Raw genomic sequence first — 24,497 nt, 5'->3', positions numbered from 1 at the left:
AAAAAACAGTGACAACAGAACAAAGGGTGGGGGAAAAATGTGTGCATGTACGGATAACTTGATCCCCTTGCTGTACAGTGGGAAAAAATAAATTAAAAAAATAAATTAAATAAAATAATAAATACAATTCACATTGACCATTAGAGAGTTCTTCAAGCATATGTTGAATGCTAGCTACCATTTAACATTACATGTAATAATGTACTTAAGTTGCCAAGCAGAGCACCACTGAGCAGTACAATAAACATTCGCTTTTAGTGTTAATCAAAAAAAAAAAACAAAACGAAAAACCAGTGCCAAAACTCAAGGGACCCTTTTCCTAGTAATTACATTGCATAGAGCCTTCTTTACGTCCTTGTTCCTGAGGCTGTAGATCAGAGGGTTCAGCATGGGGATCACCACTGCGTAGAACACGGAAGCCACTTTGTCCTGATTCAGGGAGTAGCCGGAGATAGGTCTCAGATAAGTATAGATGCCAGTGGAATAAAACAGAATGAGAGCTGTCAGGTGGGAGGCACAGGTTGAGAATGCTTTCTGTCTCCCCTCGCCTGAATGCATACGAAGGATGGAGAAGAGAATGTAGGAGTAGGAGGTGAGGATCACCAGCAAAGTCCCAACTGTATTCACACCAGCAAAAGTGGACACGATCATTTCATAGAGGTGTGTGTCAGAACATGAGAGCTTAAAAATCGGAGGGCTGTCACAGAAGAAATGGTGGATGACATTGGACTTGCAGAATGGCAAACTGCTTATGTAACCTGTGTGAACTATGGAGTTCAACAGTCCTGCTGTAAGAGCCCCTCCTGCCATTTGTAGGCAGACGCTCCTGGACATGATCAAGGAGTAAAGCAGAGGGCTGCATATGGCCACGTAACGGTCATAGGCCATTAACCCAAACAGGATGCATTCCGTCGTGGCAAAAGCTATAAAGAAGTACATCTGCAGGAAGCAGCCGGCAAAGGAGATGGTCTTCTTTTCTGATAGTAGGTCTGCCAGCATCTTGGGAGTGACGGTGGATGAGTAACTAACATCCACAAAGGACAGGTTGGCCAGGAAGAAATACATGGGTGTGTGCAGTCGGGCATCCACCCTGATTAAGAGGATCATTCCAACATTCCCCAAGACTGTAAGTGTGTACATCACCAAAAAGAGCAGAAAGAGAGTCACCTGTAGCTCCGGTGTGTCTGCTAACCCCAACAGGACGAACTCAGTCAGCAAAGTATAATTTTTTTTGACCATGTATCACAATTAGAGTACACTTAACCTTGAATCAGATGTAAATCTTTCCCTCTGCAAAACTTACAGGAAACAGTAGAAATGTTGATAAGTTTAGTCACACATGAAAAAAATAAAACTTGGGTAATAAGTATAGCAAATAGAGTGACAAGCAAGAAGAAAATCAGTGGATTGCAATTTATGAGGAATTTGTATCTGGATTGCAAGGCTCTCAAATCTCTGGTCTAAGTTCTCATAGTCCATCTCAGTTTCCGAAAATGCATTACATGTGTTCTAATATTTCTCACTGTCTAAATGTACAAGAAACAGTAGAAATGTTCATGAGGTTACTGACAGATTGAAAAACACACTAGGATACTAGAGTGTGGTAAAGAGAGTGACTGATATAAGAGTAAAATCAGTGACAAATGAATAAGCTTTGGGGTTTCCTAAGCAACTGTCTGTTTTGAATCTGGGGCATAGGACTCTCAAATATCTGATGTAAGTCCACATATTTCCCTTCAGTGTCTGCAAATGCAACGCATGTGTCCTCGTCTTTCTCGTCCAGTCCACATCCAAAAGGCGAAGTGCAGAACTCTCCTCGATGAAGCGTCTCTCTTTCTCTCAACAGGTATGTCTATTTCACTCAAATGCAGGGGTTTTTCCCTCCTCAAGACCACTCCGTATGTCCCTCAACTCCTAAATCCATGTATTGCCGCCCCAAATGCAAAAGCAGACAAAATGGCCAGCTTCAGATGACAAATACATTGCCATCCATCATGTTCTTCAGTATATTTTTGTCGTGTTTCTAGCAGGGAACCAAACAACCATTCTCAGGACAACACACACTGTCAGCTTAAGGTCCCAGTAGCAGTAGCAGCCACTGTACCTGTCCAAGTGAAAGGCTGCACCAGATACTCAAAACTTCCTCCCAGGGTCTTACTTGTATAGCCTTTTATTTTCCTTTTTATCAGAATCACCAATATCTCAGTTGAGGCATAAAAGTAAAAGAGAAGACATGTTTCCTCTTGCCAAGGAAATGAACATACGGAAAAATCGAAATAGCTCTTCGTAAAAAATTGAGACATCTTCTGCGTCAATAGACACTGCTGCCCTTTTATTTTGTTTTCCTTAAAGAGGATTGGGAAGCCGTGGGGACTAGATTATAGGTTTTAATTGAAGTCAATTCTCTAAAGATGGCAACTCCAGTCTCAAAAGGAAAGAAGGTATAATCACAGACATTTAATGGAATCAAGTAATATGTGGGACTTTTATCCAAATGAAAAAGGTTGGGGGTTGGGGGATGCACTGAGGGTCTGGGATGGAAATGCTATAAAATTTAGTTGTGGTGGTTGTTGTACAACTATAAATGTAATAAAATTCTTTGAGTAATTAAAAAAAAGCAGTTCCTGGTCTCTGTGCTACTTTAAAGTTTTGCCCCAAAGTTTAAAAAAAAAAAAAGATTTTAATTGGCTATTTGCTTGCCTCTTTCTTTGTGGTTTTATCTTATTCCAAAATGTTACAAAGGCCCACTACTAAGTTATTATTCTCCTGTGTGTGTGTTTTGTGTGTGTGTATGTGTGTGTATCCCTCCCTTGTCTAGGTAAATTTAGCCTCCCATCAAGCTCTGTTCTTGAGTAAAATAAATGAGAAGGGGATGTTAACTACATCTGTTGTTTAAGGAAATATGATACCTTGAGCGAATAAGACAATCTGTAAGAAACCCTAAGTTTTTTTTATTATTATTTCAGAACCTTGCTGGTTGAACTGTCTGTGATTTTGGTCTTAAAAGGTGGTGAACCTCCAGAATTTCCATGTCAGGTACTGAGTGTCCATATGCACAGAGAGTCTGTATTTGCATTATGATCTCATAATCCATCATTTCCCATTTAAACTCTCAATCTTCTATGATAGTCTTTGAGATTGCCATTGTTATTTTACCTATTTTTAAGAAGAGAAAAGGAAATTTTGAAGCCATTAACTGAATTTCCCATCGACCAATTGTTAGGAGTTGTAAGAATAGACTCTGTTGACCTAAAACTAAGAGACTGTCCAGCAGTTCTCCAGCAAAGATGAGTTTATTAGGGATCAGCAGAGAATTGCAACGTAGGGTCTGCAACCATGGCAAGCCACCTGGAAGTTCCCGCAAGCCAAGGGCAAGAGAACTCTTTCATAGAAAGGAAGCGAACGTTGTTTTAGAGGACTCTGGTAAGCAAAGAGTCCATGACTTTCACTGGCTGCATCCTCTGCAGGAAGGGAGAGGAGTCCTTCTTCTTGCTGTTGGGCTTTGCTATAGACACAAGCATGAGCGTTCCCTCTTTTCTGTTCTCTCAACTGTATTTAATTGAGTTTTTAGAAACTGAATATAATTTTGACTCTGAAGAATCAATACCCAGCTCCCCAATTTTCCTGTCAAATTCCATTTTATCTTCGTCAGTTAGATTCTTCCATATTACTTAGTCACTTAGATTATTACATAGAGACACACATATATTTTTGTAAATGAATACACATGCTTGTATTATATTCTATGAAATTCAATTTTCCAGTCATCAGAATAGATACAGTTCCCCTGTACCTAATGATAGATTCTGCAGTCATGCAAGGCAGTACTTAAAAACTTGACTGGTAAAGACCTTATCATCATGCCATTGAAAACTACTCCCTGCTGGATAATTATCAAATATGTAATTTTTTTTCTAAAGTATGAGAGTTAACTATGCAATTTAAGAAAAGGATGAGCTTATGTGATGTTTCAGGTCATCATCAAGCAGTTGTTTTACTCCCTAAGACCAAGGCTTTTAACTGTATTTGCAAAACAACTTAATTTCCTGTCCTTTTCCTCATTGTCCTCATGAATAAAATTGGGCTAATTATATCAAACTTCTGGGTTGTCATAAAAATTAAACAAAGCAATGTATGCCAAGTTCTACGCAAAAAAGCTTTTTGGTATATAGAAATCCTCCATAATGTACACTCCCATTACTATCTCAGCAAGGGAATAGACTATCATATTGTCCACACCCAAAATATAATATTGGCATACTCACATATTAACCTATGATCTGAAATGTATCAGAGTTTTCATGCACTTTAACTTTCTTCCTCCCTGCATAAGCACTATGAGGTTTTGTAATTTATTTTTTTGAATTTATTGGAATACATTTGCCTTACAAAGTTGTGTTAATTTCAGCAAAGTAAATCTGTTATATACATTTGTGTATATGAGTGTGTGTGTGTGTGTGTGTGTAGCTCCACTCCTTTTCAGATTCTTGTCCATATAGGTTACCACACAGTACTGAGTAAATTTTTCTGTGCCATATGGTAGGTCCCCTGTTACCTGTCTATTCTCTATATCAATCCCAGGCCTCTAACTTATACATCCCTCACCATTTTTCCACCTTGGCAAACATAATTTGGCTTCAAAATCTTTGAGTTTGTTTCTGTTTTGTAAATTCTATTGTATCATTTCTATTATATTCCAGGTATTAGTGATCTCATATGATATTGGTCTCTGACTTACTTCACTTAATATAATAAATTCTTTTTTTTTTCTTTTTAGGGCTGCAGCCACAACATATGGAAGTTCCCAGGTTAGTGGTCGAATCAGAGATGTACCTGCCAGCCCATGCCACAGCCACAGCAATGTGGGATCCAAGCTACACCTATGACCTACACCATAGCTCATGGCACTGCTGGATCCTTAACCCACTGAGTGAGGCCAGGGATTGAGCCTGCATCCTCATAGATACTTGTAGGGTTTGTTTCCAATGAGCCACAACAGGTACTCCTTCACTTAGTATGATAATTTCTAGGCCTATCCATGTTGCTACAAATGGCATTATTTCATGCTTCTTATGACTGAGTAATATTCCATTGTATATATGTACCACATGTCTTTATTTTTAAATGATACACTTTACTGCCTACTGAAATGGATCTTTCCCCATTACCTTTATAATCAGTGCTCCAAAGAGGCTGGAAATACAAGTTTTAAGGTTTAACATTGAATCTAGAATTAATTGCTTTGAAAAACAAAAGAGGGAATACTTTGGGTGCTCAATATATTTCAAGGGAAAAGATACAAAGGACTTTAAGCACTTTCTTGGAGAAAATCAGCCCAAACTTAAAAATATCAAGGAAAAATGGAATTTGAATGGACAGATAAATCACTTGAGGATTTAAAAATTAGTCTGCAAGGAGTTCCCGTCGTGGCGCAGTGGTTAACAAATCCAACTAGGAACCATGAGGTCGCGGGTTCGGTTCCTGCCCTTGCTCAGTGGGTTAACGACCCGGCGTTGCCGTGAACTGTGGTGTAGGTTGCAGATGCTGCTTGGATCTCGCGTTGCTGTGGCTCTGGCATAGGCTGGTGGCTATAGCTCCGTTTAGACCCCTAGCCTGGGAACCTCCATGTGCCGCGGGAGTGGCCCAAGAAATAGCAAAAAGACAAAAAAAAAAAATCAGTCTGCAAGAGGATGAACTATGTAAATATGTCCTCTTATCCCACACCACATATTCAAGAAAATCTATTTTACATACTAATGCAAAAAAAAAAATTGGTAACTGGTATTGGATAAAAACTGATATGTGTAAACTATAAAATCTGAGTTACACATTTTCTACATTTTGTAGTTGCTAAAAAAGGACAAACAATGAGACTGGATGTATCACTTAACCTTAGTATACATGCTGTTCTGACCCATTACTATGTGCAAAAGCAGAATAGTAGGTCAGCGTGTGACAGCCCAGGTTTCAAGCCTGTTTCTGCCACTTTTAGACCAATCACTGATTAAATTTTAATGGAATATAGTTGACCAGCAATGCTGTGTTAGTTTCAGGTGTACAGCAAATTGAATCAGTGATACATACACATATATCCATGCTTTTTCAGATTATTTTCCCTATATAGATTCTTAGAGAATATTGAGTAGATTTCCCTGTTCTATACAATAGATCCTTATTAGTTATCTATTTTATATGTAGTAATGTGTATGCGTTAATCCTAAACTCCTGATTCATCTCTGCCCCTCACCTTTCTACTTTGGTAGCCTTAACTTTGATTCTGAAATCTTCAAATCTGTTTCTATTTTGTGAATACATTCTTTTGTATCATTTTTAACTAGATTCCACATCTACATGATATCATATGTTTTTTCATTGTTTATTAAAGCACAGTTGATTTACAATGTTCTGTCAATTTCTGCTGTACAGCAAAGTAAGCCAGTCATACACACACACACACACACATTCTTTTTCTTATATCATCTTCCATCATGTTCTATCACAAGTGATTGGAGATAGTGCCCTGTGATATATGTTTTCATGAGTCATTTTGCTCACCTGTAAAATAAGCATCCTTGATGCTTTCTGTCTGTGGATTTAAGGTGGATTTATATTCGTGTATAAAACATAAGTGTGCATTGCAATTAGTATAAGTATAAGGGACTCATCAAGACCAAATCACCAGTATGAGGCTGAGGAGACAAGGATGAGAATATCTCTGGTCTACTTGTCTTTATTTTTTCATCCCTGACTTACTCAACATTTAATTCTTTCTCCAGACTTATAAGCAGGATCTTAAACCATTCTTGTTTAAAATACCTCTCCATATATATATATTTTTTTTTCTTTGATAGTGGCACTTAACACTGCAGTGAAAAGACAACTATTGGTTAGACAGCAATCTTCTGCTCCTATGTAGTGCAAGCGGATCAGTTAAATAATGATGGGATATAGGAGTTCCCATCGTGGGGAAGCAGTAATGAATCCGACTAGTAACCATGAGGTTGGGGTTTGATCCCTGGGTTAAGAATCTGGCGTTGCCATGAGCTATGGTGTAGGTCACAGACCTGGCTCAGATCCTGTGTTGCTGTGGCTGTGATATAGCCTGACAGCTGTAGCTCTGATTCAACCCATAGCCTGGGAACCTCCATATGCTGCAGGAGCAGTGCCCCCCCCGCAAAAAAAGGCAAAAAAATAATGATGATGGGATATAATCTTAATGTAGGGACCTCAAATAACAGAACTTGTGATTTTTCACTGGATCCGTGGTAGTAAGCATGATATGTATGTGGTATAATGCAGTATGTATCTGCATGCTATAGAGCTGGAGAAACTCTAATGGATGACTGGCAAATTGCTTAAACTATTTTGGCTCCATTGTTTCTTTTCAATGCTATGGAAATTAAGTTGTTTTAATAAAGTGCGTGGCAAAAATTCCTGACATCTAGAAAGCATGCAATAATTACTATTCACTCATTTTTAGACCTTATTAAATAAAATGATAATATGAATACAGCAATTCATTCAAGACTCCATGAATTGTTATGTTTAATCACTCAAATATTTATGGAAAAAACCTAAAATATTATATTTGAATTCCATAAGAAATAGTCAACCTGGAGTCACTCAAACTAAATTTAAAATGTCTCTTTGGAGTTCCCACTCTGGCACAGTTGGTTAAGAATCTGACTGCAGGGGCTTGGGTCACTGCAGAGGTACATGTTCAAACCCCCACCTGGCACAGTGGGATAAAGGATTCAGCATTGCCACAGCTGCAGCATAGGTGGCAGCTGTGGCCCAGATTATAGTTCAGCCTCAGCGATGCTTTCTCTAGATTACAGGTCATCTCCAGTTTGTGGTACTTTGTCTGCTCTTCACTGCTCTTCTCCCTCTGATTCTGGATCTTTACCACTTACTCTCTGTTTCTGCTCCTTTTCTCTTTTGAATTCAAAACTCGAGGAAACTGTGATTCTGTTTTTACCTTGAGACTGGAAATTGATTTGGGGGTTTGAAATGATAGGGTCCATTGATGAGCAGGACACCCCAACTCTGAAAAACTTTTCCTCCAGACCACTTGGTAGACACTGCTTCCTAGTTGAGGGATGTTTTCTTTGGAATATTATATGTATGCTTTACTCTTATCAGTTTCCATTATGTTAGAGGTAGGAAGATAAAGCAGGGGAATGGAGATGTGTGTTTTCATACCTTTTTCACTGAAGAAAACATGTTGCAGTATTAAGCATGTATTCAATGTTGAAATAAAATAGAGAAAACTTGCAGAATGATCTTACCTAGTTGTTCTCAAGGCCAGTTTTAAACTGAAGCCAATAACTTCCTTCCAAAGTACATTCTTTTCATTACCACAACCAAACACACACACACACACACACACACACACACACACACACACACTGCACATTTTGGTTTAAAAAATAGAGGTATGAAACCTGAGAATGACACCTTTATCCCCAAACTAAACTAAAAATCAGTTGTTTTTTTTTTTTTTTTACTTTTTGAGGTGCCTTTCTATTTCTGTATCCACTGACCCTGACTAGATTCTCACTGTTTTTAAACTACAATAATGGTCCAAATTGTGAATGCTTCACCTTGCCTCTATACACTCTGCCCCATCGCTTATCCACTGATCATGACCTCTGGATTCCTATGCCAACTGTTGGCACAAGTCACCCTTTTACAAGGCATTATTTAACTTTTCCTCTAATTTCAGAGGAAAATATTCCTCTTCCTTTCCAACATGGACCTGGATCTTTGACAAAGGATATAGATTTCCCAAAGAAACATTGATATGCAGAGTTTAAAAGGCTTGTTCAGAGAGAAGTGCCAGTTAAAAGAAGATTTCGGAGGCTACGTAAGTGGTCGAAACTCCAGACACAAATCTAGGAAGGTCTGGTCTGCCTTTTATGTTGAAGGAAATTTGTACAGAAGTGATCTTGTACCCTGGCAATAACTGAGTTGGCCACTGCTGGAAAATATCTCTTTGGCACCAATAATGACTAGAGCAATGGTTCTTCTTCTGGAAAACAAGGCAGTCTCCTCGTGTAGGTGGTAGGTATTGAGAGGACTACTATATTCAGAAACCAATATCCGGAATTTGGGAGAGGTGGGTGCAAACTATTACATTTAGAGTGGATAAGCAATGAAGTCCTCCTGTGCAGCACAGGGAACCATATCCAGTGTCTTTGGGATAGAACATGATGGAAGATAGGAGGAGGAAAAAAATGTGTATATGTGTGATTGGGTCGTTATGTTTGTACAGAAGAAATTAACATGACACTGTAAATCAACTATCCTTTAATAAAAAAATAGAAAAAAATGACTAAACAACATAAATAAATAAAGTGACTCAAAGAAGAAAAGAAGGAGGAAAGACACCAATATTTGAGGATGCCCTGCCAGCATAAATGGTGGCATCCCCAGATTCTGACCTTCCCTAATTCTTGTAGAAACAGGGGTGTAGATAGGAATGTCTCACATTTATTTTCCTTCTCATAGCACACATTGCTTTCATTCAACATGCGATGATAATACAGCCACCACCTCTTCTCATCACTGTGGACAAATCTACACTGAGAGCTTTAGAGGCTGCCATCTCCCAGCAATGTCTTTCTTCATTCTAGAAACCAGTTTCAAATGTTCTCTTCATGAGTGTTTTCTACAGGTAAATAACCACATCTTCCTGACCCACACTGACCCCTCACACAGGGAACTTTTAGGAAGCCTTCCTCAATTCAAATGCAGCAAGGTATTCTTCTTGGCTGTGGAGCCAAGAGGTTCACTGCCACTGAGTTAACAATTTATGTTTCTAAAAATTATGTGGTATTTGCAGCTAGAGTGCTCATCTTCAAATGGGACGACCAGCGCCACGCTTGCTACATTTTGCTATTAGTCATTCTTTTAATCTAATAAAGTTAATTCAATGTCTATTACTTTTTCAGACAATGAATTGGGACGAGATATAAATATGAATAATCGATTTTGAAACAGAAAATGTAGGCAACATTCTGGAATCTTAAGCAACAACAATGGTAACAACAATCATTAATGACTTCTATGTGTTCATTCAGAGAATCCAATACCTTGGCTTGAGTTTGGGATTCATTTACTATATAAAAATAACAGCAAGAATTCCCGTCATAGCTCGGTGGTTAACGAGTCTGACTGGGAGCCGGGAGGCCAAGGGTTCGATCCCTGGCCTTGCTCAGTGGGTTGGGGATCTGGCATTGCCATGAGCTGTGGTGTAGGTTGCAGACTCAGCTCTGATCCCGCGTTGCTGTGGCTTCAGCGTAGGCCACCAGCAACAGCTCCGATTGGACTCCTAGCCTGGGAACTCCATGTTCTGTGGGTGTGGCCCTAGAAAAAGGCAAAAAGACAAAATAAAATGAAATAAAATAAAAAATAACAGCAGAGTTTATTTTATGTGATGCAAAAATGTGAGATTCCTCATCTAGAATCATTAAGATTCATAGCAAAATTGGGAGTTCCCATCGTGGCGCAGTGGTTAATGAATCCGACTAGGAACCATGAGGTTGAGGGTTCGGTCCCTGCCCTTTCTCAGTGGGTTAACGATCCAGCGTTGCCGTGAGCTGTGGTGTAGATTGCAGACTCGGCTCGGATCCTGCGTTGCTGTGGCTCTGGTGTAGGCCGGTGGCTACAGCTCCGATTTGACTCCTAGCCTGGAAACCTCCATATGCCGCAGAAGCGGCCCAAGAAATAGCAAAAAGACAAAAAGACAAAAAAAAAAAGAAATGCCATAGTTGCTCGTACCTAAATTTCTCCCATAAAAAAAAAAAAAAAAAAAAGATTCATAGCAAAATTGGGAAAGGACTGAAATTAGCGTGTGGAGGCAGTTATAAATAAGAAATAAAGCAACTATATTTAATTTTTTTAAAAAATTTAAAAAAGAAAGCTAGATTTGAAACTTGGTTCTACCCCTTTTAGCTATGTGGCCTCAGATGAGTTTCCTAAACTTCCTCATTTGTGAAATGACAATAAAACATAGGATTATTTAAGATGATAGAAGAGACGAAAAATTTATAAAGCTATGTTTTTGGGTCATAGCACAACCCGTTTCAGTCGAAATTTTCTCAAGGTCACCATAACATCTTTGTTTCTCAGACAATATATCATAGGGTTAAACACTGGTGTGACAATGGTGTAAAAAAGAGAAAGAAATTTGTCCACCCCTATTGAACGACTGGAATTCGGTCTCAAATATGTCATGATGCCTGATCCAAAGAATAAAGCCACAACGATGAGATGGGAGGAACAGGTGGAAAAGGCTTTGGCTCGCCCCGTGGCTGAAGGCAGGTTCAAGATGCTCCCAATTATTTTCACATACGATCCAAGAATCAGCATAAAAGGAATAGTGACAACTAGGACAGCAACCACATAAATCAACAGCTCAATCAAAGAGGTATCCCCACAGGTGAGTTTAAGGACTGGAGGTATGTCACAGAAAAAGTGATTCAACTGGTTCGAGCCACAGAAAGGGAGAGAGAAGATCTGGTAGGTAAAGCCTACATGCACTGGGATTCCACTGACCCAACAGCCAGCTGCCAGTCGGATGCACAGCCTACTGTTCATGATGAGTGGGTAGAGTAATGGGTTGCAAATGGCAACGTACCTGTCATAAGCCATGGCAGTCAGAAGAAAACACTCAGTTGCTCCCAACACCAGAAAGAAGTACATTTGAGTAGCACAGGCCAGAAAGGATATGTTTCTGTTTTGTCTGCAAAGATCTGTCAATAATCTGGGGACAGTGACTGATACGTAACATATTTCCAAGGATGAAAAGTTCCTCAGGAAAAAATACATAGGGGTCTGGAGGGAAGGATCAATCTTGGTTATGATGATAATCAGGCTATTTCCCATCAGAATAATCACATAGAGGATCAAAAACACCCCAAAAAGAAATCCTTGGAGGCTGGGGGCATCAGAGAAGCCAAGCAAGATGAAATCCAGCAATGTAGTCTGATTCCACTGCAAGGAATTTTGTCCCCTGGTTCCTGTCTATGAACAAAAAAGTTTAGGATTCACTTCAGTTTGATGGGTCCAGCAGAAAATGGGCCATAACAATTTATGCTTTTAAATGCACTGACACAGGATAGATATCCATCTTTTGGGTTTGTTTAATATTTTTGTTAATGATTTCTAAACCACAATTTAAAAACAGAAAATAATATGAAACCCTCTCATTTCTGCCCATATTAAAGATTATGAATATTTGAATAACCCAGCACACACACACACACACACACACACACACACATGCAAACGGTGATGTAAGAGCCAATACATAAAGTTATCTATTCTCAGAAAAAGTACTGCTCTAGGCAACATGGGGCATTCTCTCCTGAAAAACGTTTCTCTGTCCTGATCATTTTAGTCTCTGTTTGCTTAATTGTTTATTTTCTGCCTACCCCCTATTATCTGCAATCATTTATACGATTCTTTCACATTCACTTTGATGTTGTCCCTGAGAGCTCCATCTCGCATAGTCAGAAAGCAGGGGTGATCAGTAAGACTTTGCTGCTAGGCCAAGTTCAGGCTAGCCTGGCCACTCACTATCTGGGAAAGAGACTTACACACTGAACAGTAAAATAAGAAATATTTTCTTGCCTCCATTATAGAAAAATATTCCATTAAACATATCAGAGAAATGTATGTGAGAAATAAAATATCCTGTGAGTCACATGTTAACTTGACACTTAGAAAATCAAATAAAATGAATAGGATTTTGTCATAATAGGTTCTCAACCCCACTAGGACCCTCAGCCCTCTTAACAACCCTACTTATTCAAAACTGTAGACCTGTAATATTAATTAAATATGTTTATACCCTTTATGGGTTAATTTTTTAAAAACAGAAAATAAAATGTATAAAAAAAAGAATTTGACCTCAGAAATCATATACCTCACACCTGACAAAATGCAATATCTGTCTGTATGTTATATTTACCTTTAAATATGAATTTCTGAATATATATAAAACATACATTGTGGATGTGTTATATAGGTATATACATAATGTATATTCTAAATCACTATATCTGAATTACTATCAGAAAGCCTGGTGCTGTAGTTCCCATTGTGGCCTAGCGGGTTAAGAACTGACATAGTCTCTCTGAGGATGCTGATTTGATCCCCCATCTTCCTCAGTGGGTTAAGGACACACTGCCACAACCTGATGAGGTGAATGTGATGCTGCTCTGGCTGAGGCTGTGGCATAGGCTGTAGCTGCAGCTCTGATTTGACCCCTGGTCTGGGAACTTCCATATGCTGCAGCTGTGGCTGTAAAAAAAAAAAAAATTAAGATTAAAATAGAAAGCCTAATGCCAATTGCGATGTAGCATTAGCCTACTCAGCTCCTTATAATTAAGCATTTGCAGACCAAATAAGTTCAGTCTCTTGTCCATGGTGCTGGATCCTAATGTCACTTTTTGTGGTTTCCATCTAACCTTCATTAATGCTGAACTGTGACCTTTTTCGACAGACAGCCATATATTCCTAAAGTCACATTTCTGTGAGTGATTTACGTTTTCCTTAATTTTCCATGTCTGTCTTCACTTCCTACACAGTACAGCCTCCCTTTCTTCTTTTAAAGTCCCGAGTTCCTCTTCCTTTTCACAAAACCCAATCAATTGAAACAACTTAATTTCTTTCAGTTTCTTAGTTTTCACTAATCTTAAACTCCCCCCTTCTGCATTCATTAATTTTTTTAATTCACAGACTTTAATTTTTCACAGCACACTCTAATGGCAAAAGTTCCCTTCTGGCTCATCTCTGCTTACACTCAGAAATGTCAAGAGAAGGGACCAAGGACCTGGGGAGTTACAGATACAAATAGTATCTTATTCCAACTCAGACCCATGTTACTCCACTAAAGTTTATCTTGCTATGTCTGTCTTTGTGTTTTCTGGTCTCTTCTCTTTTTATTTATCCTCTTTTTGCAATTTGGTAGTTCTTTTAGCATTTCATATCTTCTTACAATTTTTGAGATTTTATGTCTATTACAGTGTATATGTGTTTTATTTTTCTTCCTCACTTATACCTTATGACAACAAACTGGAGAAGAAGGGAATTAAATATTTGGTCACTAATATGTTTGAACATAAATCAATATTTTTCTGTATATATTATTAGAGTTTAGTATGCATAAATACCAAGTTGGTGTTAAATACAAGGTATATTAAATACTATGGACACTAATAATAAATAGTATGAGCTCAGTTACTGTCATCACAAAGCTTAGGGATGAGTGGTAACTTCAGACAGGTGAGTCAGGTATTACCCTAAAGTGTGCAGAGTCTGTGCAGAGTTACTGGAGAACTGGACAATGATTCAGACGTGATATTTAATCTAAGACTTCATCAGATCTTAGAGTATCACAGAATCATTCCATTATTTTTACTTTTTTAAAAAATTATTGGAGTATAGTTGATTTACAATATAGTATTAGTTTCAGGTGTAGAGCAAAGTGAATTGATTGTACATATACACATGTTCATTCTTTCCCATATGGGTTCTTACAGATTACTGAGTCGATTCCCTGTGTTGTACAGTGGGTCCTTCATAATCACCTATTTTATATACAGTACTATGTATGTATTATTCCCATCCTCCTAATTTACACCTCCCTTCCCACAGTTCCCCTATGATAACCATAAGTTTGATTTTGAAATCTGTGAGTTTGTTTCTGTTTTCTACATAAGTTTACTTTTAATAAAACACTTTCCAGGAAAAAAAAATACCCTTCTCTATTGATTCAGTTTTACATCTCTAAGACTAGCCAGGTGTTTATATGGGTGAGTAGCTTATAAGTATTTCCTGACAGGTAATTGGTTGAATGTAGATTTTCCCCTATTTTCAGTCATTACATTCCACTTAACTAGATTCACGTATTCGCTGATCTTGACACTGAGCGACTTTAAATGGAAATGAGATATATTCTTATAATATGTCCTTATGTAAATTATCAGAGCTTAATTTTTCTTGTTTTAAAATATATGCATAATAATAAGAGGTAACAAAGGGAGTTGTTTTGAGGAGTAAGTAGCATAATCTACGCTAATGGCTGATTTAAATAGGTGGGTAGGGCTCTACAAGGCATTCGTATAATCATCAAACTTACTGTATTTATCATTATTATGTTAACAGATGACTTCTTTTTTTCTCTTTTGAAAATTTGCTCTCTTTTTCCTACCTTGGAGTAGTCTTTTCTCAATCTAGGAGAGGAAAGAATGTACAGCATGGAGTTTTGTCAGGATTAATGAGTTAAAATTAGTCAACTACTTTATACTGAGTGGGTACAAATCAGCAGCTATATCAAGGTGGGCAAAAAAAAACAACACTCTAACTTACTGGGATTTTCATTTTTTCTCTCTCTTATCTGTGCTAGTCTCTGACAGTTGTAGTTCGAACACATAAGACAAGAAGACTATGTTATAGAAATGTAAGTAAAATTAAACTAAAAGTCTAATTCAAATCCTGTTTAGGATCTGAGCCTCCTAAGAGATAACCTTTGATAATTTGCCCTCCTGAAGTTGATCTATTCTCTCCATTAACAATTAACGGTAGGTGGGCAGTTCTGACATGGGAACTTCAGTTCATCCTTTGGCAATTTTTCCATTTTAGCAGGAATTGGCATAGCTGTGGAGAGTAGAGAAGACTGGCTATTCGAATTTTTTAAAGTGTTAACAATGTTTGAAGGATTTTGCCTTATCTCAATTACCATATTCTGAGTGAAGTATTATTTACATACAGTTATTATTTACATACAGTTATTATTTACATTTTCACAGACAGCTCAGAGGCATAGAGAGGTTAATAAACTTCTCTAATGTCAAGGAACTAGCAAGTGACTTAAGTGATTCAAATTCAGCAAAGCAATGCTAGAGCCCATATCCTTAATCAAAATCAATGTGTTTCAGAGAACACTCAATGATAAATTTTTTTTTAGGTCTGCACCCATGGCCTGTGGAGGTTCCCAGGCTAGGAGTAGAATCGGAGCCGTAGCCGCTGGCCTACACCACAACCATAGCAATGTCAGATCTAAACCGTGTCTGCGACCTATACCACAGCTCGAGGCAATGCTGGATCCTTAACCTGCTGAGGGAGGCCAGGGATCGAACCTGCATCCTCATGGATGCTAGTCAGATTCATTTCCTCTGAGCCATGGCGGGAACTCTGTAAATATCATTTTGAGTTTAATATTCTGAATAATAGCAATAGAACTGAGTACTATATAACTCTTTACAACATCCAATTAAAATCACATCCATTTACTATTTCATGTATTATCTTAAAAATGAATGGCATTACTGACAATATGTATATTTCAAGTTCAGAAGATTTATATCATAAAAGAATCTTATTGGAAGAAATTCTTTTTATGTCTTTTGACTTTCAAGTTAAAAATTTACTATAATAAAATAATCAGGGTAATATTATAACTGCTCACCTTTTGATTTTATGGAGAAATAACCACGTGGTGGTCTTTTAGAGAAAATATGGTCTTGTGAAGTACAAATGCCTGGTTTGAATTATTCAAGTAACAAGTTGAGCCGTTCTTATTTTTTTCTTGAAGTTCAGACTTGTTTTAAATGAATCAGTACATCTTAGAAAATACCCTTTTATTCATGGCAGACCTCTTCTCTCCATGACATGCTGTACTTTTAAACTCCATAAACCATTTATCACGTGTTAACCTAGAAAACCATCACAGCTGTCTCTCAGTGAATTAGTGCTGCACTGAAGCTTCTCTCTCCAAGGAATATGGCCTGAGGAGCACGAGCCTACTGGCCACTCCTCTTCACCTGCCTCCCCATCCCCTCCACCTTTGGAAAGTAAAGCAATTCCCACACTGGGAAAGCCTGTGTTAGACAGTCTTAAAGTTGATCTGTATCTGTGTATGAATTCTTTAGACACTAAATTTTCAATTGTTTATACATTTTTTTCAACTTCACAGACTGGAACTTGGAAATTTTTTGGTGTTCACGCATCATCTAATTTTTTTACGGCTTAAGGCTCTCTGTTCATGCCATGTAAAGAAGTTATCTTTAGTGATAGGTACATACAAGAAAAACATGAATTTGACCAAGAGTTCATGGTACACTAAAGTTTCAAGTTTTTTATTTGAATTAGGTCAGGATGGGAAAATAACTTGAGGGCTGTAAAACTAATAGGAGAGAGAAGGTAGAAGGAATTTTTATCATTGCTATGAATCTGCTAAGCTATGTAACATAATTCATGAATTCAGCATTTCTCTATTTAATCATTCAATAAATATCTAACCATATCATATGCTCCTCTATACTCTTCAGGAGGCACAGAAAGCTCTATACCCTACAAACAGGGAGGGTTCTTCTTGAAAGAATAGTGTTCATGTCTTTTAAAACATGATTATGCATTAATACACTACATTTGATTTTATTTGAGCAGTCTGAAGTTAAATAGAATTGCTGTTTATCTTATCTCACAACTACCCTTTACTTAATTGTTGTTTACAGAATGTAAGATTTCTAATTTTTAATAAACCAATGGAAATTATTTTTGAACAGTTTAGATTTAACAAAGTAAGCAAAACATTATTTTTTCTTTTTAGGGCTGCACCTATGGCATATGGAAGTTCCCAGGCAAGGGGTAGAATCAGAGCTGCAGTTGCTGGCCACAGCCACAGCAATGCAGGATCCAAGCCACATCTCTGACCTATGCCACAGTTTGCAGCAATGCCAGATCCTTAACCCTCCAAGCGAGGCCAGGGATCAAACCCACCTCACAGACACAGTGTCAGTTTCCTGACCCACAGAGACACAACGAAAACTCCAAAATATTATTTTTATGTATTAATTCCAGTCTGTTTCTGCACATTTTTTCACCAAAATAAAGGACTTTATTTATTAATAATCTCATCTTTTTTTAGGGAGTTGTTTATTTGGATTTATGTGACCCTTAAATATTGATGATTTCATTTCTTCCTCTGTGTTTGCTTTATGACAGTCACAGGTTTTGGAGATTAGTTTCTGATCTCACTGAATCGCTGAAGAATATTGACCAAAATAGAACATAAAGGCATGCATTTTAAACTGAATTCATTACAAATTATTCAAAAACCTTTGAATAAGGAAAAAATATTAATTGATAACTACATTTGAGGAAGGCAGTAATATTAAATATTTCAGTGAAATAAAAGACTAGAAACATTAGAAAAACTGAAAGCAATCCAGAGAACAAAAAGGAAAAAAGAATGCTGCATTCATAATGGGAGGCTTAATAAATATGGTCAGATTAAGAAGAGAGAAAGAGAGAAGAGAAAGAAGAGAATGATAAACTCAAAACTCAGTATGATAATTAGAAGTCTCAACGCTTTTGCAATTTAAATTTCTTTTGAGTTAAAGAAAATAAAAATATTCTGAACATGTTTTACGTAAGTACTTTGAAACATAAGCAAGAAAATATGATAATTTAAAAATACTTTTGGAGTTCCCATTGTGACTCAGTGGTAATGAACTCAGCTAGTATCTATGAGGATGCAGGTTTGATTCCTCACCTTGCTCAATGGGTTAAGGATCTAGCATTGCCATGAGCTGTGGTGTAAGTCATAGACACCGCTTGGATCCCACATTGCTGTGGCTGTGCTTCCATGTGCAGTGGGCGCAGCCCTAAAGTCAAAAAAAATTTTTACAAACAATTATAGGTTAAAAGATAATCTTGATTTACATAAGAATTACATATTAATGAATTAAAGTTAACCAATAACTTTAAGTGATAACAACCCACAAAGTTGGAACTATTTGTAGGATTTCTAAGTGAGAGTCATTAAATGTAGGAGAGCAGAATTAGAAATTAAAGAAGGTTCAAAATATAGATATCCAAAGTCCAAATCTCAGAATAACTGGATCTCATTCCACACACATTATTTTTACTGCTAAATTTTACTAGAAGTTAAAGCTTTTAATGGAAGGAATAGAATATGAGTATTTACTAGTGAAATATCTTGATGCCCTATGTGATGCCACTAAATACCTAGGACAGGGAAAACAGAAAGACACCAGCCAAGGAGAAGCCAGCTGGTGGAGAATATAGATGATGTACTCAGTGAAGGGGGGACTATCTCTGAGATTAGCCCAATCAGTCTCCTGCAGGACCTCTAGGGCCAGATGACCAACAGGACCTGTGGGGTGAGAGCATGGCCCAGGGTGCATGGACAACACTGATGACTTCATGAACTTCCCCGAGATGAAGGTCCAATATATGCACCATTGAGGACAAGGGATAGTAAAACTGGATCATCTTTAGTGATACGTCGGTAGGTCTGCTTTGCCACATCCCGGATGACTTAAATATCACAGCTTCTATCATGTGGCACTTCAGCAGCAAGGGCAAGGGAAGGGTTGTGGGGAGTTTCCCTCCAAAAACTTTAAGGGCTGGCTGTCTTCTTAGCAAGGCCTGGCCCCCACTCAGTTTCCTCCAGAGTTCTACGAAGCCAACTCACGTCTACCTCCATGGTAATGCTTAGTTTTAACATTAAGATGCATTTTAGATTTTTTTTTAACTTGTTATTTCCCAAATACAATTTTTAATTGATGTTTATTGTCAATTAATAAAAGATTTCCATAAGTAGGAAATCCATGAGCCTATTGCAAAGAATATATGTCAGATGCATCCATTAAACATTGATCTGCTTGCTTTGGAATTATGCACTGATTAAACTTTCCGATAGCTGAATGTGTGTGCCTGTGGCGTTGTGTGCATGTGTCAGTCTGAGTGAGCGCAAGGGAAAGAAGGATCAGAAAATTTTGAGAGAAAGGAAAGGAATTGGAGAGTTTTGTAGTTGGTATATTCTAACCAGACAGCAGTTTACTTGATAACATTCACTTGCACAAACTCACACTTGGTATTTAATGAATACATGTGTGCTTTGAGGGAGAGAGAAGGAATATAAATGGTGGAGAGTTTATTACTGCAGTTACAAACATAGTCCCGAAATGTAACTTAGGCAACTCCTCAGGAAATAAGTCAATAAATTAAAATGGAAGTCTATTGTAAATTCAAAGTGTTGTTGACATAGGTGATATCTAGCAATATTTTATGAGTCGTGAATGGTGAAAAAGAAGGCCCAGAGAAAAAAACAAATGCACAATTACAAATATTTTATGTGGCTACAGCCATGTGATTGTAACCTTTGCCTCTCAATGCTTAATCCTTTTCTTCTCTAAGCAAATTTTCATTACCAATAAGCCCTGTTATTGAGAACTTAATGGAAATATAGAATTATTAGGTGAAAATTTCCATAGATTTCTATTAACTTTGATCACTTAGTTTATATCAAATTAGATACATACACTTGAGTATTAAAATAAAATGATTACTTAGAAAATAATCTCCTGCAAAACAGAAAGCTTGTAAGAGTATTTGAAAATTCATTAAATACACTATTTAGTTAAGAAAATTAAGCCAACATTGACAGAAATGAAGGGACCCTTTTCCTAGTAATTACATTGCATAGAGCCTTCTTTACGTCCTTGTTCCTGAGGCTGTAGATCAGAGGGTTCAGCATGGGGATCACCACTGCGTAGAACATGGAAGCCACTTTGTCCTGATTCAGGGAGTAGCTGGAGGTAGGTCTCAGATAAGTATAGACGGCGGTGGAATAAAACAGAATGAGAGCTGTCAGGTGGGAGGCACAGGTTGAGAATGCTTTCTGTCTCCCCTCCCCTGAATGCATACGAAAGATGGAGAAGAGAATGTAGGAGTAGGAGGTGAGGATCACCAGCAAAGTCCAAACCATATTCATGCCAGCAAAAGTGGACACGATGATTTCATACAGGTGTGTGTTGGAACATGAGAGCTTAACAAGTGGAGGACACTCACAGAAGAAGTGGTGGATGACATTGGACTTGCAGAATGGCAAACTGCTTATATAACCTGTGTGAACCATGGAGTTCAACAGTCCTGCTGTAAGAGCCCCTCCTGCCATCTGTAGGCAGACGCTCCTGGACATGATCAAGGAGTAAAGCAGAGGGCTGCATATGGCCACGTAACGGTCATAGGCCATTAACCCAAACAGGATGCATTCCGTCGTGGCAAAGGCTATAAAGAAGTACATCTGCAGGAAGCAGCCGGCAAAGGAGATGGTCTTCTTTTCTGATAACAGGTCTGCCAGCATCTTGGGAGTGACGGTGGATGAGTAACTAACATCCACAAAGGACAGGACGGCCAGGAAGAAATACATGGGTGTGTGCAGTCGGGCATCCACCCTGATTAAGAGGATCATTCCAACATTCCCCAAGACTGTAAGTGTGTACATCACCAAAAAGAGCAGAAAGAGAGTCACCTGTAGCTCCGGTGTGTCTGCTAACCCCAACAGGATGAACTCAGTCAGCAAAGTATAATTTTTTTGGACCATGTATCACAATTAGAGTACACTTAACCTTGAATCAGATGCAAATCTTTCCCTCTGCAAAACTTACAGGAAACAGTAGAAATGTTGATAAGCTTAGTCACACATGAAAAAAATAAAACTTGGGTAATAAGTATAGCAAATAGAGTGACAAGCAAGAAGAAAATCAGTGGATTGCAATTTATGAGGAATTTGTATCTGGATTGCAAGGCTCTCAAATCTCTGGTCTAAGTTCTCATAGTCCATCTCAGTTTCTGAAAATGCATTACATGTGTTCTAATGGTTCTCACTGTCTAAATGTACAAGAAACAGTAGAAATGTTCATGAGGTTACTGACAGATTGAAAAAACACACTAGGACACTAGAGTGTGGTAAAGAGAGTGACTGATATAAGAGTAAAATTAGTGACAAATGAATAAGCTTTGGGGTTTCCTAAGCAACTGTCTGTTTTGAATCTGGGGCATAGGACTCTCAAATATCTGATGTAAGTCCACATATTTCCCTTCAGTGTCTGCAAATGCAACGCATGTGTCCTCGTCTTTCTCGTCCAGTCCACATCCAAAAGGCGAAGTGCAGAACTCTCCTCGATGACGCGTCTCTCTTTCTCTCAACAGGTATGTCTATTTCACCCAAATGCAGGGGTTCTTCCCTCCTCAAGACCACTCCGTATGTCCCTCAACTCCTAAATCCAGGTATTGCCGCCCCAAATGCAAAAGCAGACAAAATGGCCAGCTTCAGATGACAAATACATTGCCATCCATCATGTTCTTCAGTATATTTTTGTCGTGTTTCTAGCAGGGAACCAAACAACCATTCTCAGGACAACACACACTGTCAGCTTAAGGTCCCAGTAGCAGTAGCAGCCACTGTACCTGTCCAAGTGAAAGGCTGCACCAGATACTCAAAACTTCCTCCCAGGGTCTTACTTGTATAGCCTTTTATTTTCCTTTTTATCAGAATCACCAATATCTCAGTGGAGGCATAAAAGTAAAAGACAAGACATGTTTCCTCTTTCCAAGGAAATGAAAATACCGAAAAATCGAAATAGCTCTTCGTAAAATATTGAGACATCTTCTGCGTCAATAGACACTGCTGCCCTTTTATTTTGTTTTCCTTAAAGAGGATTGGGAAGCCGTGGGGACTAGATTATAGGTTTTAATTGAAGTCAATTCTCTAAAGATGGCAACTCCAGTCTCAAAAGGAAAGAAGGTATAATCACAGGCATTTAATGGAATCAAGCAATATGTGGGACTTTTATCCAAATGAAAAAGGTTGGGGGTTGGGGGATGCACTGAGGGTCTGGGATGGAAATGCTATAAAATTTAGTTGTGGTGGTTGTTGTACAACTATAAATGTAATAAAATTCTTTGAGTAATTAAAAAAAAGCAGTTCCTGGTCTCTGTGCTACTTTAAAGTTTTGCCCCAAAGTTTAAAAAAAAAAAAAAGATTTTAATTGGCTATTTGCTTGCCTCTTTCTTTGTGGTTTTATCTTATTCCAAAATGTTACAAAGGCCCACTACTAAGTTATTATTCTCCTGTGTGTGTGTTTTGTGTGTGTGTATGTGTGTGTATCCCTCCCTTGTCCGGGTAAATTTAGCCTCCCATCAAGCTCTGTTCTTGAGTAAAATAAATGAGAAGGGGATGCTAACTACATCTGTTGTTTAAGGAAATATGATACCTTGAGTGAATAAGACAATCTGTAAGAAACCCTAAGTTTTTTTTATTATTATTTCAGAACCTTGCTGGTTGAACTGTCTGTGATTTTGGTCTTAAAAGGTGGTGAACCTCCAGAATTTCCATGTCAGGTACTGAGTGTCCATATGCACAGAGAGTCTGTATTTGCATTATGATCTCATAATCCATCATTTCCCATTTAAATTCTCAATCTTCTGTGCTAGTCTTTGAGATTGCCATTGTTATTTTACCTATTTTTAAGAAGAGAAAAGGAAATTTTGAAGCCATTAACTGAATTTCCCATCGACCAATTGTTAGGAGTTGTAAGAATAGACTCTGTTGACCTAAAACTAAGAGACTGTCCAGCAGTTCTCCAGCAAAGATGAGTTTATTACGGATCAGCAGAGAATTGCAAGGTAGGGTCTGCAACCATGGCAAGCCACCTGGAAGTTCCCGCAAGCCAAGGGCAAGAGAACTCTTTCATAGAAAGGAAGCGAACGTTGTTTTAGAGGACTCTGGTAAGCAAAGAGTCCATGACTTTCACTGGCTGCATCCTCTGCAGGAAGGGAGAGGAGTCCTTCTTCTTGCTGTTGGGCTTTGCTATAGACACAAGCATGAGAGTTCCCTCTTTTCTGTTCTCTCAACTGTATTTAATTGAGTTTTTAGAAACTGAATATAATTTTGACTCTGAAGAATCAATACCCAGCTCCCCAATTTTCCTGTCAAATTCCATTTTATCTTCGTCAGTTAGATTCTTCCATATTACTTAGTCACTTAGATTATTACATAGAGACACACATATATTTTTGTAAATGAATACACATGCTTGTATTATATTCTATGAAATTCAATTTTCCAGTCATCAGAATAGATACAGTTCCCCTGTACCTAATGATAGATTCTGCAGTCATGCAAGGCAGTACTTAAAAACTTGACTGGTAAAGACCTTATCATCATGCCATTGAAAACTACTCCCTGCTGGATAATTATCAAATATGTAATTTTTTTTCTAAAGTATGAGAGTTAACTATGCAATTTAAGAAAAGGATGAGCTTATGTGATGTTTCAGGTCATCATCAAGCAGTTGTTTTACTCCCTAAGACCAAGGCTTTTAACTGTATTTGCAAAACAACTTAATTTCCTGTCCTTTTCCTCATTGTCCTCATGAATAAAATTGGGCTAATTATATCAAACTTCTGGGTTGTCATAAAAATTAAACAAAGCAATGTATGCCAAGTTCTACTCAAAAAAGCTTGGTATATAGAAATCCTCCATAATGTACACTCCCATTACTATCTCCGCAAGGGAATAGAGTATCATATTGTCCACACCCAAAATATAATATTGGCATACTCACATATTAACCTATGATCTGAAATGTATCAGAGTTTTCATGCACTTTAAC

The 24,497-nt window shown here is 37.9% G+C and overlaps 3 protein-coding genes across 3 annotated transcripts; all 3 read right to left on the bottom strand.

Moving 5' to 3' along the window:
* Nucleotides 1-303: 303 nt before the first annotated feature.
* On the bottom strand, nt 304-1,239 carry LOC146405170 (olfactory receptor 5F1-like). The gene has a single exon (XM_085015171.1). The coding sequence runs from the start codon at nt 1,237-1,239 to the stop codon at nt 304-306; it is 936 nt and encodes a 311-aa protein (XP_084871297.1).
* A 9,831-nt stretch (nt 1,240-11,070) lies between these two features.
* LOC146405169 (olfactory receptor 10AG1-like) lies at nt 11,071-12,513 on the bottom strand. The gene is made up of 2 exons (XM_085011650.1): nt 12,481-12,513; nt 11,071-12,027 (listed from the first exon to the last, which is right to left on the bottom strand). The coding sequence occupies exons 1-2, from the start codon at nt 12,511-12,513 to the stop codon at nt 11,071-11,073; spliced, it is 990 nt and encodes a 329-aa protein (XP_084867776.1).
* Nucleotides 12,514-20,467: 7,954 nt separating this feature from the next.
* LOC146405168 (olfactory receptor 5F1-like) lies at nt 20,468-21,424 on the bottom strand. The gene has a single exon (XM_085011649.1). It carries the CDS (start codon nt 21,422-21,424, stop codon nt 20,468-20,470), a length of 957 nt encoding a protein of 318 aa, XP_084867775.1.
* Between the last annotated feature and the right edge of the window lie 3,073 nt (nt 21,425-24,497).

The sequence above is a fragment of the Sus scrofa genome, chromosome 2, assembly GCF_054392235.1.
Source record: "Sus scrofa isolate SSC_HxYL_T2T_F1_AM1 chromosome 2, Sscrofa_HxYL_maternal_Yorkshire_Landrace_v2.0, whole genome shotgun sequence".
In the NCBI taxonomy this organism is placed as follows: domain Eukaryota; kingdom Metazoa; phylum Chordata; class Mammalia; order Artiodactyla; family Suidae; genus Sus; species Sus scrofa.
Note: the sequence above shows the minus strand (reverse complement) of the source record. Positions and strands in the feature narration are given on the sequence as shown.